General features: G+C 41.6%; 1 protein-coding gene across 3 annotated transcripts in view; it reads left to right on the plus strand.

Annotated features, from left to right (window-relative positions):
* Window positions 1–16,310, plus strand: part of TRAPPC13 (trafficking protein particle complex subunit 13) — a 321,232-nt gene that overhangs the window by 281,211 nt on the left and 23,711 nt on the right. For all 3 annotated transcript variants that reach the window (XM_069222813.1, XM_069222798.1, XM_069222805.1), the window contains one exon: window positions 10,084–10,234. In XM_069222813.1, coding sequence (XP_069078914.1) covers window positions 10,084–10,234 — 151 coding nt within the window. The remainder of the gene's footprint in view (window positions 1–10,083; window positions 10,235–16,310) is intronic.

Here is a 16,310-nt window from a genome sequence, read left to right on the forward strand (position 1 = left end):
GTAGCCATTCACCAATGGGCTGTGCAATCAAAGGGTTCTCACATGCACAAATTAATCCAATGTGCTGCTATGTGCGAATGAAACCCTGCTTCTGCTCACTGACGCCAGATCCAATTTCATTTGTTGCACAATAATAACCAGTCTGATATACTCAGATTGCCGCATATCTAGTTATACTATATGGGTCATCAGCTTTCTCAACTGATCTACCTAGCCCAACATTTGTCATGCAGTGTTTGTGCATCATAATTGAGTGTTGGATGCCTTATGGTACACTTGGGCACGAATTGCTGCATTACCCAAGAATGCCCTCAGGTTCATCAACTGTCCCTATTAGCCGTGGCCTACAACACCAAACAAAAAATGCCTGAAAATAGATTTGATAGAATGTCTTTTGGACTTGCTCTTGAACAGTAGTGGGCTCCAGATAGGTGGCTGGAGATCCTGATCCTCCAAGGGACTAGAGAGGATAGTTGATGCAATTGAGGATAGACACTACAAGGAATTTCCTGCCCTTTCTAATAAATATGGGCTAGATAAGAATCAACTTTGTAGGTATCATAAGCTATTTTACTGTCAGGTGATAATCACACCTATTTTTCAACATAGGATTTTCTCATCTCCGTTTTGTGTAGTTTTTTTTCCTTGTAATGCTGTTACCAATACAGGTAATTTCTAGCAATCCATTGTACTTTGTCTACATGAAGGTAGTCGCCTGCTCACATACTGGTCTATCATATCACCTTTGGAGGGTCCTTCACTAACACATCTGTGTAACTAAAAACCCATAAAAACTTAAATCCCATCAATTTCAAGTATGAATATTCCAACATCCAAGAACCTACATGTACCCTGGTCATATCTCATTTTCTCTCAATCACAAGTGGGTCCCACTCTCTGTAAATCAATCCACCACGTTTAAAAGCCTCCCTGACAGAACAAGGACTTCATAGACAATTTATCTGATCTATTTGCCACCTTGCCCATCCAAAACGTGCATGCTGCCCTTCTTGGTAGCTTCATTCGCCCAAATATGTCACGCATGACAAAAATAAGTTACATTCCTTATCAGACACACTAACGTGGAATGGAACTCGCCAAACCTACATACTCCAAAGGCCATATCCCTGACCTCAACATCCTCAACCATCCAGTATAACCACCATAGCACTGAACTGGATCAGCCACCTTGCCATCACCATCAACGCCTCAGTGTCCGCCAACACACCAAAGTCAACTCAAAAGCTAAAAACAAACTTACAGATCCTAAAATCTTCATTGACAGCCTAAAGCTTGAACTAATTTCTGACCATGCCTCTTCCACACCCAGGATTAGTACCATACAAGAGACAGCAGTGCATTTCTGGGAAACCATGTGACACCTATACTCTAAAATATGGAAGTACAAGCTGACCCTTTCAGCACACTAGTAATCAAAAGACATCACCGACAACCACAGTCAGGAAAGAAAGTGCAAGAAAAATAGTACCCTGAATACCTCACAATTATTAAGTCACTCTATGCATCCATACAGGGCTGGGGGTGATGCTGTGTGGCACAGAGCGGTGGGGGAATTAACTGCGTTAGAACAGAGAACAGATTCATGAGATCATTGCTCAATTTGACCCAAAGTGGGCACCGTTACGATTGAACTTAGGTCTGCAGAATAGTGAACATGCTTAAGCAAAGTACTACGCCTCCCTTGTACTAGCCGACCTGACTGACTAGTCAAACTCAAACAAGGTACTCCCATTAAACCATTCAAGTCTTAGTAAAGGCTTAGGTACAACAACAAACATCCTAGCAGCCTCTTTCCTAATTGAACAAAGTAAAACATTAAAGAAGAATTTACAACTCTGCTTTGTAGATTTTAAAACAGCTTTTGACTGTGTCAACATAGGCATTCTCTGGAATAAATTTAAAAAATGGGGAATTCCACAAAAGCTGCTTCGATCAATTGAACAGCTCTACTCAAAAACTTGTATTCAAGTGTAAATCGGAGACAGCACCAGATTGTCTGGGAAAATACAAACACATTGGCCTCCTTTGTCAACACCAACTACTTAGAGATAAACACAACAAAAACAAAAATGTTTATCTCTAACCAATGAGGGCGGGCTGCCAGGATCTTCCTAAACAACACTCTCCTGAAAGTGGTAGGCAGTTCCAAATATTTGGGTATCCATCTGGACCCAAAGGGTAATCTTTCCCACCACAAACAATATATGGCGAAGAAAAGGAATGCCCTAACCCATGCCTTCTGCTTTTTAGTGAAAAAACTGGATGACCTCATCTTTCAGCTGCTATTAGCAGTCATCTCTGCCTAACTACTCCCAACAATCACATACGCAGGCAAAGCTATCAGAGGGCAAGACACAGTCTTACAAGATAAGCTGAAGACCAATCCCTACAGGCAAGAATTCTCCCTGCCTCAATCATCATCTCCAGCACAGATCTGACTTGCGTTTGGACTCCTAAAGACCTGAATAAAAGATTAACCACAATAAAATGCCGGTACAAGATATGGCAAGCACAAGATGCCCATGAAATAACACCCTATGGTCCGCCCTACTAAGTGACCCGCAGTTGGTCTACAGAAAATATTTAGAAAAAATCATCAAACAGATCTGACTGAATTGTGGGGTTGGAATACATCATGCAATATTTTAAAAAGAGCAATAAATATAACAGTAAAACTGCAATTGAGCTTGGCAGATAAAAATAAATTAACTTCTCGTTCTCACACTTGGATGGTGATCAAAAGCTATGGCGCCTTGAAACCAGTGGCCTATCTAGACATCCCCTTCCCTGCGCACATAAAACACAGACTAATAGCCCTGCACTTGGGCAGAACACCAGCACTGGCTAGTTGACCAACTTGGGATTGTAGTGGACCTACAGAATGCAGATTTTGCAACACAAAAAGGAGGGCTTTATTCATCTAGTCTCTATCTGTCCTAACCTGCACAATCTTTGCTCAGCATTATTAAAAAAGACTTTTAATGACAGAGGCATCTGATTATTTAGAGAAACTTATAATAGCGAGCCTCAAGCTTTACGACCCACAGTTAAATTGCAAACTGGTGAAATTTTAAAAAAAAGGCTTCAATCTGAAAGATATTTGAGTAATTGCATGCCACAGCTTTGGCAGGTGAAGGGATTAATGTCACTAATTTGGACGATCAGATGGAGTGATAGTTCTTAATAATCTAATGTGTTGGTTTTATCACTCCTTTTTAACCGCTATCTATAAAGATGATAGAGCTTACACGTCTAATATGCACAGTTGCACTTTTCACTTTTAACCTATTTTATCCTATTTATAGATTGGTTTTAATTAACTAAAACAATAAGTTGAAAATTGAACATGCTGCCAATCTAAAATTGTGTTGAATTGAGTAAAACAGTTTTCCTCTAATCAACTAATGTCATTTAAGAGTGCACTAAAGGATCTGAAGGGACTAGATAAGGATTGCAAAAAAACACATTTTAATTGTTTTAAGTCTTGGCTGTATAATATAGACCTACAAGCGCTATGGGACGATCTGAGAACTATCACTAAGGATTCAACTAAATCAGTGAACGTGAGGTATTGGCAGTTTGTGCATGAAAAATGGTTTCCGGAGTCGAGATCCGGAAGTCTGCCCAATATGTGTTTTGACTATAAAAATTAGTTACGTTTTGAACTATTTATGGACAGGATTGGTCCACCAGAAGCAAGGACTAGTTTGGAGTAAATGGTTTGGAGTTTATCAAATGGAATGTTCGATCTGTGTCCAGTGTGTAGGGCCTTAATAGAAATTGAGAGACATCTGATGATGTTTTGCTAGCCTACTATCTTGTGAGTTAAAAATGTATAGTCTTGATCAGCTGGAATTTATGCATAAGTCGATATGTCTAAATTTCTACAATCTGCTTAAGACTTCATGTATGCTGGCAAAAAACAGGATTACACGAATTATTCCTTTAGTGCAGCAATAAAATAAAGCAATAGGATTAGATTTGTAGATGATATATTTTACAGTGGAATGTATATTTGTATAGAATTAATGTATAATCTTGATTGTAAGCTTTATGGGGATGACCCCTGAAATAAATAAATATGCTAGTAACTTTGGTTCCGTTTGACAAATCTTCATAATATTTTAAAACTAGTTTACTGCCCACTTCAGCTGCTGTCTGAAAAGTTTCAGAGTGATCCATCAAGTGAGGGCCGAGAAAAAGGGGGGTCTCAAACACGTTTTCTCCATGCAATTTCCCGTAGGAATTTTAGACACAACTACAGCCCGAACCATTGGACAAAATTACACCAAATGTGGCAGAAACCTAGATCCTGGTCAAGAAAGATCTCTTTTTATATTGTGGTGTAGATCTGGTCAGTAGTTTTGGAGTTAATAAAGAAAAAAGATGTATGTATATCTAGAGAGGTAGCTCCACCGCAGTGGATCTGCAGATCCATGTGCTAACAGCAATGCCATAATTGGCTGGCACAACCTGAGTGAAAAGTTATGGGCACCATTTTGTCCAATCTGGGATTGGTCCGGGGGTGGGGATAAAGTAGAAATAGGTTACAAGTGGTCAGGATAGAGGCAGCCTGACCCTCTGGAACTGAAGGAGGGGTCTGTGAGTGCCTCTCATGGGAAAGAAATTGTGGGATTTTGTTTTTGAAGACTGGGAATGAGAGGCTAAGGAAGCAGCCCCTAGGTCCAAGGAAATTACGACAAATCTGGTGATGGGGTCTGTGCTCCCTAGCAGCGTACTACTTGTGCATCCACTGACTTGTGTGCTCTTTCTATTCAGCCGCATTTATGCCTCCCAAGAAGACGCAAAATAACAGAGTCTCTGATTACTTTATTCCTACTACTGAACAGATTCCAACTACTCCCCCACTCTTGGACACCACGTGGCCTTGACCAAGGGTGATCTTTCGTCCTCACTCTGCACTTTTAAAGTGGAATTGATAGACAAGTTGAAAGCAGATGTAGCAGCCTCCATTGACGCCTTTATATCAGAATTGAATTCCCGCTTGATCTCTCTCCAATCTGATGTCTACTCAGTGGGCACACAAATACTAGACCTTGAGAATAAACACACAGAGTTAGAACAGTGGTTGGATCCAGTTGTAAGTTCTTCAGAATGTCTAGATATAAAACTACAATCTGCCCTTGGAATGTGAAGACCTAGAAAATAGGTCCAGAAGGGACAATATCCACATAAGAGGACTGGCAGAAGGCACAGAGGGCCCGACCTGGAGGCCTTCGTTGTAGGCCTCATCTCTGATATTTTGGGAGTACAGCAGCAGGAAATCAGAGTGAAACGTGTGCATCGAGTGGGACCTCAACAAGTGGGGGAAGGTAGGAGACCTAGGGACAGTTTCCAAAAATGCACTCCAAGCAGCTCGAAGGCTGGATCAGATATACTTCCAAGGAACAACATGCACACTATACCAAGACATAGCCCCCACAACCCTAGAACAGTGGTTCCCAACCTTTTGATGTCTGTGGACTTTGGGACCCCCACTAAATCATAAATGGAATCCCCACTAAGTCATTATTAAAAGCTGGGGACCTAATCTGTTATTGTTATTTAATTTTCTAAGCTGTCGCTGACCCCCTGAGCAGGCTTTGTGTACCCCAAGGGGTCCCCGGACCTCAGGTTGGGAACCGCAGCCCTAGAACATAGACTGCAATTCCACCCAGTGACCAAGGCCCTGCGCAAAGCTCAAGTTAAGTACCGCTAGACATATCCTTTTTGATTAGCTTTTGAGCTCCACAATAAAGCCCAACACTTTACAAACGTAAAAGAAGCTGCCGCACTGCTTGACCTCACACTATCAGAATCCACAGAACTCAACAGAGTGAGAGGGATAATCCTCTGGCGCCCGAGCTGTACCACGACAGAGCTCATGGCAACCTCATAGAAAAGGACCGTGCATCGAGAGGAAGTGATGACCTATCCTGCAACCTCTGCACCCAAGTAATTTTGATGCAAAAACAGAGTATGGTGGCCTAGCGGGCATTTTCAGAATTTGCTCATACACATCCTTTGCCATGTCTAGGAAAACATACCTACTTTGGCACATTTCCTAAATTACTCCACGGGTGCACATATAGCTCAAGGCTCGATGGATGAAATTCTAATCATGGGACAATTTACAGATTAGTGCCCAACTCATTGTCGACTATGGGGCAGGCAAATGGATGCCTGTTTCACGCTCCGAGTCACTCTATAGTGACTTCTCCATCTACAACAAACTTCTTTTATACATATACTGTTATATATAGTTTTTGCTCTTTATTGTTCTACACCTTAATCGGGTGGTAATGCTGGGGTGGAGGAAAACACTGGTTGGGAAGCATATTGGATTTAAGGACATTACATTACACCTTAAATTTTTTTTATTTTTAAAAAGGGTTCCACAACAAGAGTAATTCTGCTGCAAGAATCAGTATAGATATTTTCACCTATATGACAGACAATGGTTCTTAATACTCTTACATGGAAGTTTAAAGGTCATAGTTTCCCTAACAACCACCAGCAAGTCTGGAAATGCATATTAGATAGACAGATAGATATACTGGCCCTCCAAGAAACTCATTTGAAACAATCGGATGACTATAGACTACACCATAGGTGATACACCTAGACGTTACACCTCTACTGCTGCTACAAAACACAATGGGGTTGCCCTCTTCTTCTACTCTTCCCTACACTTCCAATATATGGGCAGCATAAGCGATAAAACAGGCCGTTATGTAATGGTAAAGGGTACGATTCAACGCCAATTCTGTGCCATAGCTACAATATATGTGCCCAATACAAATTAGTCTGAATTCCTATGCTTGTTCCGTACTGTGCAGGGGGTGTATTCACAGAAGGGGATATTATCTTAATGGGGGATTTCAACCTGATATGGGATCACACTCTAGATTGCATCCATCCATATCAAACGCATTCTCCAAAGCAACAAAATGAATATTACGCCAACAGGGGTTAATTGATACACAGCGCACCATAAAGTCATCCATCTATGACTAGACTTTTTTTTTTTTGCATTCTCATTAAACATATTCAGGGATTGAGCACACTTTCAAAAGTCAATCCCTACTTCATGCTATCCTTCGCGTCACTACACATTCTATTTCTCTCTCAGATCATGCACTGTTAGAAGTGGTATTTGATTGGCGCATCTCACAGACTAGCCGCTGTAGCTGGTACTTCCCCAATGTCCTTACAAGAGAGCCATCTGCTAGGATAAAGATACGTAAAACTATAAAGGAATTCTACACCTTGAATTATCCTCAAGACACGTCCTGTCCTTCAAATTGGGATGCCTTTAAAGCCGCCCTAAGGGGGAAGTGTATGGCACTGCTAAGCACATTGACTCATCAAAAAACAAAAGATAGACAACTATTAGAAGCTCAACTTTCTATTTCTGAAAAAGTTGATAAGGAAGCCCCCACATTTCTCCTCCAATGACAAATGACAGCTCTCAGATGCAAATTAAAGGCTGTATGTGCCAATAGAGCTGAGATAACACATTTACCCCTTAAAAAGACCACTTAAGAACATGGAAATAAGGTGGACTCTTTTATCACGCCAGCTAAGAATTCAGCAGGAGAAAAATTATGTTCCCCCATTACCAGGACGTGATAGTATATCACACAATTCTGAGGCTGACAAGGCCACTCAATTCAGAGACTATTACAGGCAGTTATATATGGCAGACACTATTGATGTAGATGCCCAGAGAGACTATCTTGCAGGAGTTTCTCTCACTCAACTTCCTCCAGATATCCAGGAGACACTTAATGACCAAACATCAGAAATTCCCGGGTCAGACGGGGCTGACCGCACTCTATTACAAATCCTTTAGTTCTGATCTGATCCCCAGGTTAACAACGCTGTTCAACCAAATTGTAGACTGATAATAGTAGTAATTCAATAGATGAGGCCCTCATCACGGGCCTCCCCAAGACCGGGAAGGATTCCCATACACGCTTATCTTACCGGCAAATAGCTTTATTAAGCCTAGGTGTTAAACTTTATGCTAAGATACTACACTGGGTAAGAGGCTATCATGCCAGACCTGTTTAACCTAGATCAGACTGGCTTTATTAAGGGCAGACAAACCCACGACAATCTGTGTTGCATGGTTTATTTAATATAAAAAGCTACAAAGAGAAATATCCTGACGCTCCGGTTGGCACTAAATGCCAAAAAAAGGCTTTTGACCTAGTGGACTGTAAATTCCTTTTCCTTACTCTCTGCCGCTTTGGGTTTTGGAGACAGATTCATATCTATGTTATCCGCTAATTACGCATGCCCACGCTCTAGAGTTCTGGTAAATCAGACCGTATCAAAATACTTGGAGTTGCAAAGGGGAACACGACAAGGATGCCTCCTATCACTGTTACTTTTTGCTCTTAGCATAGAACCACTGCAGCCTGAATTTGAGCGTCCACTTCCATTTCTGCCGTTGTTTTGTCCAGGATGAACACAGAGTGTCTCTATTTGCAGATTGTCCTTTTGACGATAACCTCCCCTGCAGGAATGCCTTAAGAATTTTGAATCAGTGGCCGTCGTCAAGGTTAACCTTCAAAAGTCATATTTGCTCTACCTCACTGTCCTGCCCAAACATGGAATGATTAGCGGCTTCTCTCCCATTTCAGTGGGTGCAGGAAGAGATCACATAAACCTTACTCCCAAATTGGCAGACCTCTATGCAGCGAACTACCCTCCCCTACTTTGCCAAACCAGGCTAAATCTCGAAACATGGGTGCCAATGTTTCTTTCTTGGCAAGGACACATTAATACAGTTAAAATGTTGATCCTCTCACGCCTCCTGTACCTCTTCTAGGGCCTCTCCATAGAACCCTGTAGGGACTTTTTCTCCACTCTTTGCACGCTCATAACAAACTTCACATGGCAGGGGCGCCGAGCTCACCTCTCATATAAGTTTCTGACTCTCCCTAAAGAACACAGTGGCCTTACCAGACTGTATACCCTGCTACTGAGCAGCATTGTTGAGTCATACCAGAATGGTCCCTTAGGGAATCTGACAAACCTTGAATGCATATGGACAGAGCAGTGGTGGGTAGAACCATATGGGGCATTCTGTGGAAACCTAAGAATGCCCGCCCTACTAATGCATACATTAGGACTCTGACCATCACTGCATTGAACATATGAGACAGAGTTACTAAGTCACTCAGCATTACCACTTTCCCCTCACCTTACACCCCTATAAATAGTAATACTGATTTTCTCCCAGCAAGCCATCTGGACCATTGGCATGGCTGCTTGACGAATTCTGACCGATAGCATGGGGAGGCCATTTTAACCTTTGAAAGCTGCCCCAGAGAGATAAAATTGCCTCCTACTGAGTTCTTCCGTTACACATAATTGAAACAGTGGGTGGTGCAGATTCCGCTCTGCTTAGCAGCTACTCGAGATCTGCTTCCCATTCGAAAGTTTGCCCGACAGCCAGACTCGACCCCGGGGCACCATTTCCTTTCTATATTTCCTATTGATGTCTTCTAGAGATACATACATCCTTTCCCACATTCCCTTCTGGGAACGTACTCTTTCTCGACCAATCACAGATAAACAATGGCAGACACTCTGGCAGGACATCTCCACATACAATCATTGGGACTTTGGGAAGCCCATTATAAAGTCCTTTACGACTGGTACCTGACCTCAGTTAAACTTAAAAAGATGTCCAACTATCAGAACATACTGGGCAGAAATCAATCAGATACTTGGTTACCCTATACCCAACACACCCGAGTGCACTCTGTTGCAACTGCCCGACCCCTCACTCCAATTACAAACTCGAAGAGATCACGTCATTATGTGGCTTTCCTTAGGAGCAGCCAAAATGGCATTAGCTGCAATGTGGAAAACATCAGGGGCACCCTCTATTACACACTAATCTCAGTTCTACCTCCAACTCAAAATGGAAAGCTTTTTCTTTCAGGACTGCTACCTGTGTAATGTCCAAGTGTATTTAAAACCTTTGTCAACCCAGTGTTAAATGTACTAACTTTCTACAATATGTTCCTTATTCTTCTTATTTAGCAGTGAAAGAACCATGGATCTCATTTTAGAGATGTGTAATACTAATGCCATTCACTGGTGTGGAGTGTCGGGAAGGCAGCTTGGAAAACTAAGCCCAAGTTCATCCCTTCATCTTATGCTCACGCTGCTGTCATCAGTTCAGGGACTGCAGGTAAGACTATGCTTTCATCTGCCGTCTAGGATGTTGATGTAAAACATATTCATTGTGTAAACATTCAAATTGAAGCAATCAAATATATGGTGAGTTCAAGAGTCACCAGTGTTAGTATAATGTCTACCTTTCTCAGTATGACCCACATGTAGTGAAGACGGGTGGGGGAATTTATTCCATGATGAAGCTGTCGTAGAAGTACAGAGTTTATTCATTGTTAGAGTAGCCATTCTGCAGACAGTAATGGTCCAGGTGCTGCAGTAGAACACAAACAGTGACTCTTGAGTTTTTTCCTACAGCCGTAAAGAAGTAAATTGAAACTTAAGCTGATGCTGAGCTTGTTCCTCGTGCGCAGGACAGTAATTGCTTGTGTCTCGCCACATCGGTCTATGATGAAGCATTGGTTCAGATCAGGTATCTCCAGAACTGGGCCTTATCAAAAGGCAACAACTTGAAGATGACAGCATGCAAAAACGTCATAGGATAGACTGGTAGGATGATGCTGCACTTGGCAGACGGTAGGCCACCAGGAGCAGAGAAACTCTGGTATATGGATAGGATTTTCAAAATATGGAGCAATAGATACAACCTGACATAATAGGAGTGATGCAGCTTCATCGTCTTCATTATTATTGAAATCATACTAGGAAGAGTAGAGGAATATTGCTGGCAGCAGCGCTCTTTTTATAAAAGCGTAAACAACTATTCATTGCGAATGCTAGAATGTGCACAGGAACAGGGCCTAATGGGTGAGGGTTTGGATGGCAGTCCTGTCACCTCAAATGACTGCTTCTTACCTTTGCTGTACATTTTGAAAATATTTCAGTTGATTCTAGTCTGGATTTGTGGTCCTAAACTTTTTCTAGGGGGCTGTTTTTTATCCATTTTGTGCTTATGAGCCCATTAAGGTTTTGCAGTTTTAAATTCATGATCTGTTACATAAAATTGTGAATAAAGTTAAACATTAGTGTAAACTGGAAATGTTGAAAAAGGAAGGAGCTGATATAACTGTCTAATGCTTGACCTATGGTCTCAATACAGGTCTGTCATTTTACGCCTGATGTTTTTATTAAATGTCTAGTACCTTTAATTGAGGTTTAAACAATAGTCACACTTTTTGCAGTGTGAAACAATTTTCAGTTTAGATGCTGTGCATCAATTCATGATCTTTTGATTGAGTTCTGAAAAGCATGCTTGTCTAAATAAAGTTTTTTGTTCTGGCATCAAATATAGTAGGAGCCTACTTAATCCTTACAATGTTAACCATAATACCACAATGTCTTATTACGTTACTGTCATTTTAAGATATCTTATAGTCTCGTTCAGATGCATGCAGGAGTTTGAAGGAGACAGTTTTAAAAAGTTAGTTTTTCGTTTGCTGACTACAATATTGAAATCAATCCCTCATAATCACAAGATTTTTTAATACTAAGCCTCGATCTTAGGTAGGTCCAAGATTTGATCAAAAATATTTGTAGTCAGATGTACTGTTTACAGACTGTTTGGCCTCTGGGTTTTCTTTGTTTTTAGTCATGGAAAAAGACACCATTTAAGGTTTGCATTAAATGTAGATGTTGTTATGCATGGAAAGACAAGCATTTGGTATACAATTTCTTCCGCTCAACCAAAATACACAAGGTTGTTTATCTTGTGGGGTTTTTAAGACAAAAACAGTAAAAACGCAAAACGAGACAAGGTGGGCATATCGTGTCAATTGATTGAGATAAGCCTCAGCATCAGCTGACTGACCACTTTTGAAGAGACTGGCTTAGACCCAGATGATGATGGCCCCGGACGTTGAAGATACAGAAGTAGCAAAAGCAGAACAGTTTTCTGGCTCTAACCATGATGAAGAGAACAAAATTGTTAGTCCATTGGATTTGGTGCTAAACATGATGCTTTCATTCTCTAAAACCCCCTACGCCCATAGTGCCTCAGGGGAGGGCCCCTGGCATCAAATTAGCAAGTGGGTAATGCAGTAGGACATTCTGACTTCTCAGGACTGAAGCAGTCTAAACAAAAAAATACACTAGTATCTACTAGGCAAAAGCATTAAAACTGTGTTTTAAAGAGGGCAATATCTGCTTTCAAAATGTGTAATGAAGGTGAACATGATCAAAACAAACATCTTTCTATAAAATTGACAGTCTAAATTGGTCGATGTCAAAAGTGATTACAGATTTTCTAGGTTAAAAAAAGTAAAACAAGATGAAAATTTGAGGACTTTTAAAAGTAGCAATAGTAAGTAAAAAACTTGTAAAGCATGCAAATGCCAAACAGCATCTTGGCGCTAGCTTCCTCAGAAGAAGCCATCAAGTATATTCCTATTTGCTTAGGGATGTAAGGAACAGGGTTTTCAGCACTTTCCTGAATTGAGTAAAGTTAGATTGAGATCTTGAATAGAAGGGCATAAACTTCCATAGTTTCATAGTAGAGTAAGAAAAGCTCCGTACTCCCCATCTTGCTTTATTAATCCCAGGGATGGCTACCAACTTGGTTGTGCTGGACTGAAGATCACAATTGGGGACATGCCAACAAAAGATTTTTTGAAAGTATTGAGGGCTGGTCTTGTGAACTGCCTTATGAACCAGGCAGAGGGCCTTATATGTAATCCTCTCTCAAACCTGCAACCAGTGAAGGTCAAGAATGCTTTGAGAAACAGGGCTAAATTTTGGAATGTTCAAAAGCAGCCATGATGCTGCATTCTCCAGAGATTGGAATTTATGCACCAGACGCTTGTGTAAGCCCATGTACAAAGCATTACAGTTATCAATTCTGGACGAGAAAAGAGCCACAATAACCCTTTTCTGCAAGTCTAGGGGAATGTAGGGAAAATCCTTTTTCCGCATCCTGAGCAGATAGAAACAGGACAATGTAACCTGATTAATTTGATCCAAAAAACAAAGCTTTCTGTCAAACAGCAACACTAAGTTCTTGGCTTTCTGTACAGGTGTAGGAAGAGGGTCAAGATTGGAAGGCTGTCAGGAGGTGTTCCAAAAGGTGGTGGTATTTCAAAAAAGGAGCACCTTTGCCTTATCAGAGTTTAGTTTCAAACAATTCTCATGCATCCATGTCACGATTTGTGCCAGGCAGTTCTTAAATAATTTAAAATGCTGGTAATTGCTAAGACAATCACCCCTAAATTTGAAGGTAAATGTAAGGCCCCTGAATTAAATCTGATATTTATTTATACCGTACCGTAGTGGTGTTCCTTAATTGTCTCAACTGCTTTAAAGAGAGAGTTAAATCAACAGTTATGTCAGGCTCGCCAGCTTGTAAAGAAAAGGTGAGAGGCAGTTGAGAAGCAAGATATTTTTGTGTTCAAAGAATGGAGAATTTCTAATTTTGCTTCTATGCTGCATTGCTATGAACACCAACAATTGGAGAAGGTAGAAGAAATATTAAAGCACCTCGCTGAGGTGTACTGAAGAAGAGGATTGCTTTGTTTCAGGATGGTAAAACCATCTACAGCATGTGATTCGAGTCTGCCCTGGACTGAGCAGATACTGATAGCCATTAGGGAAGCATAGGTTCAGTAATCAGAAGCCATAGCTGGCAAATTTGTTTATGGCCTTCTTGAACAAACTAAAACGTAGCAATGGCAATAGGTGCAAAGTAGGGGGAACTGTAGGTATGGAATATCAGTATCAGAAAAAGGAAGACTAGTGGGTAGACATTCTCCCAGCAGAGATATCGCCAACACCAACTTGCATATGTACATTTGTCACCTTCATCCTCTTGGCTGTGAGGCCAGCAAAAAACACAGCAGCCGTTTCATGTTAGAGGGAGAAGACAATGGCGTAAAAGCTATATGTCTGCTCCAAGTGAATTTATTTACTCACTTTAAACCCTCACAAGTCCCCTTAAGGGAAATTTGAGTTTGTTTGATGCACAGTGGGCCAACGTAACCTCAAACAGATGGGTACTAGAAATCGTGTTTAAAGGTTAGTTTATAAAATTGATGATAAACCCAGATATGGTCAGACCAAACATAATGAAAACTAAATGAGCACTCTTCACTGCTGCTGGAAGATGTGGCGTTCCATTTTGAAACACTATCAAGACACACACCTCTCCTGTTTTGGAATTTAAACATGGTTCTTTGTCGGTTGAGGTAAACGCCCTTGGAACGGATGCATGATGGAACCACGCATGCATTTTACAACACGGTCACTACAGTGCATGCTCATTACCACACATTTATTTGCAAGGAAAAGTTTGTTATAAAGGCATGGTTGGTAAAGGCATGCGTGGTAAAAAGTTAGGAGGTAAGTATATTCCATATATGTTCGATGGCATGTGTAGCTCCAGATACCAATGCTGTGCATATTCCACCATCTAGTGTTGGGCTAGGAGTGTTACAAGTTGTTTTTCTTCGAAGAAGCTTTTTCGAGTCCCAAGATCAAGTGACTCCTCCTCTCTGTGTTAGTGCGCATGGGAGTGGAGTCCTTTATTAGATTTTCTTTCTGCCTCAAGTTCCAAAATGTTTCCTCTAGCTCCGGTAGATCGCGGTTTGGTTTTATCTGAACTTCTCTATCTTTTCCATGTCGGTATCTTTTTTTGAACGCGTTTCTGACTACACTCGATTCGATTGTAGCGTCTGGGTCAATTAAACGTACTTTTGGGCATCACAGCTGATGGATAGGACTCCATTTTGATTCTGTACTCGGTGCCACGCCAAGTTCCTCTACACCGACCAGCTCTTGGTGTGTAACCTCTGCCTCTCTCCGGACCACAAAGAAAAGACCTGTGAGGCGTACTGATCCTTCTGACCCAAGAAGACCTTACAGGATTGAAGAGCAAGATGGGTAGAGATGGCATCGAAGTCGACGGAACAAACGCCCAACATCTTCTGTGAAGAACAGGCACAAACTGCAGTCTCCATCCCAGACTCCGACTCCCAACGTGACTCAGATGGGGACAGTCACATTATTCCTGCAGCGCAGTATGTGAGTACACCAGCCCCTTCCCATCAAAAACAGATTAAAAAGTCACAAAAGACCTTGGGTCCACCACTGCCTCCTGGCCATGGTCCGACCCAAAAACTACTTATCGTCGACCGACCCTTGGGTTTGGTGCCGAAAAAGGCTCACTCCACCAAACAGACTACCACGCCTGTTTCGGCATTGAGTTGAAAGATGGAGGCTTCCACTTTGGAACCGAGACATCTTCGTACCACATCGGAGCCGAAACATCCACTCACCTCTTTGGAGCTGAAATATCCAAGCTCCTCTTTGGAGCTGAAAAAACTGTCATCTGCTGCAGAAACCACATTTTCAGCCCGCAAACAGGTTCCATCTCCAGAACATGAAACTAATTAAACGGATATTAGACTAATTCTTGAGGTCATGAACCATAAGCAAAGGAGAATACAGATCCAGAAGGATACAGGGAAGATTGCCTCGCCTCCTCCTATAACAAAGTGAAAACTAACATTCGAACAAAGTTTGGAAACTGTCCCTTAACCGGGGAAGATATTTAAGCACAAGGAGAAGCCAAAGATCGTGCATTCGCCTTTTTCCCCTTTTCTCCACCACTTCACAATCATCGACCACCACATTCACCCACACAGTTTTCCACACAATCTTCAGTGTCATCTCATGGGGATTATATGGGTGACAATACTTATAACATGGACACAAGGGATATGTATGATTCTGACTCAGTTCCATCGAATGACCCTGATCTGTATCCCACCAGGCTGACTCCACCTGAAGACACCAAGACCTATAATCAGGTCATTTCCAGGGCAGCCACATACCACAACGTACAGATGCACTTGGAGCCCATAGATGAGAATTTCATATTCAACACTCTTTCCAATACACATAAGCAATGCCAATGTTTGCCAATGTTACCAGGTGTTTTAAAACATGCTGACAGCATTTTTAAAGAGCCAGCAAAGGCAAGGGTGTTAACACCTAGGGTGGACAAAAAAATATAAAGCTGCACCATCTGATCCAGCCTTTATATCACAACAATTGCCACCTGATTCCATCGTGGTCAGTGCAGCTAGGAAAAGAGCAAACAGTCCACAGGGAATACTCCTCCCCCTGATAAGGAGAGCCGCAAATTC

This window comes from Pleurodeles waltl, chromosome 1_1, assembly GCF_031143425.1.
Source record: "Pleurodeles waltl isolate 20211129_DDA chromosome 1_1, aPleWal1.hap1.20221129, whole genome shotgun sequence".
NCBI classification, from domain to species: domain Eukaryota; kingdom Metazoa; phylum Chordata; class Amphibia; order Caudata; family Salamandridae; genus Pleurodeles; species Pleurodeles waltl.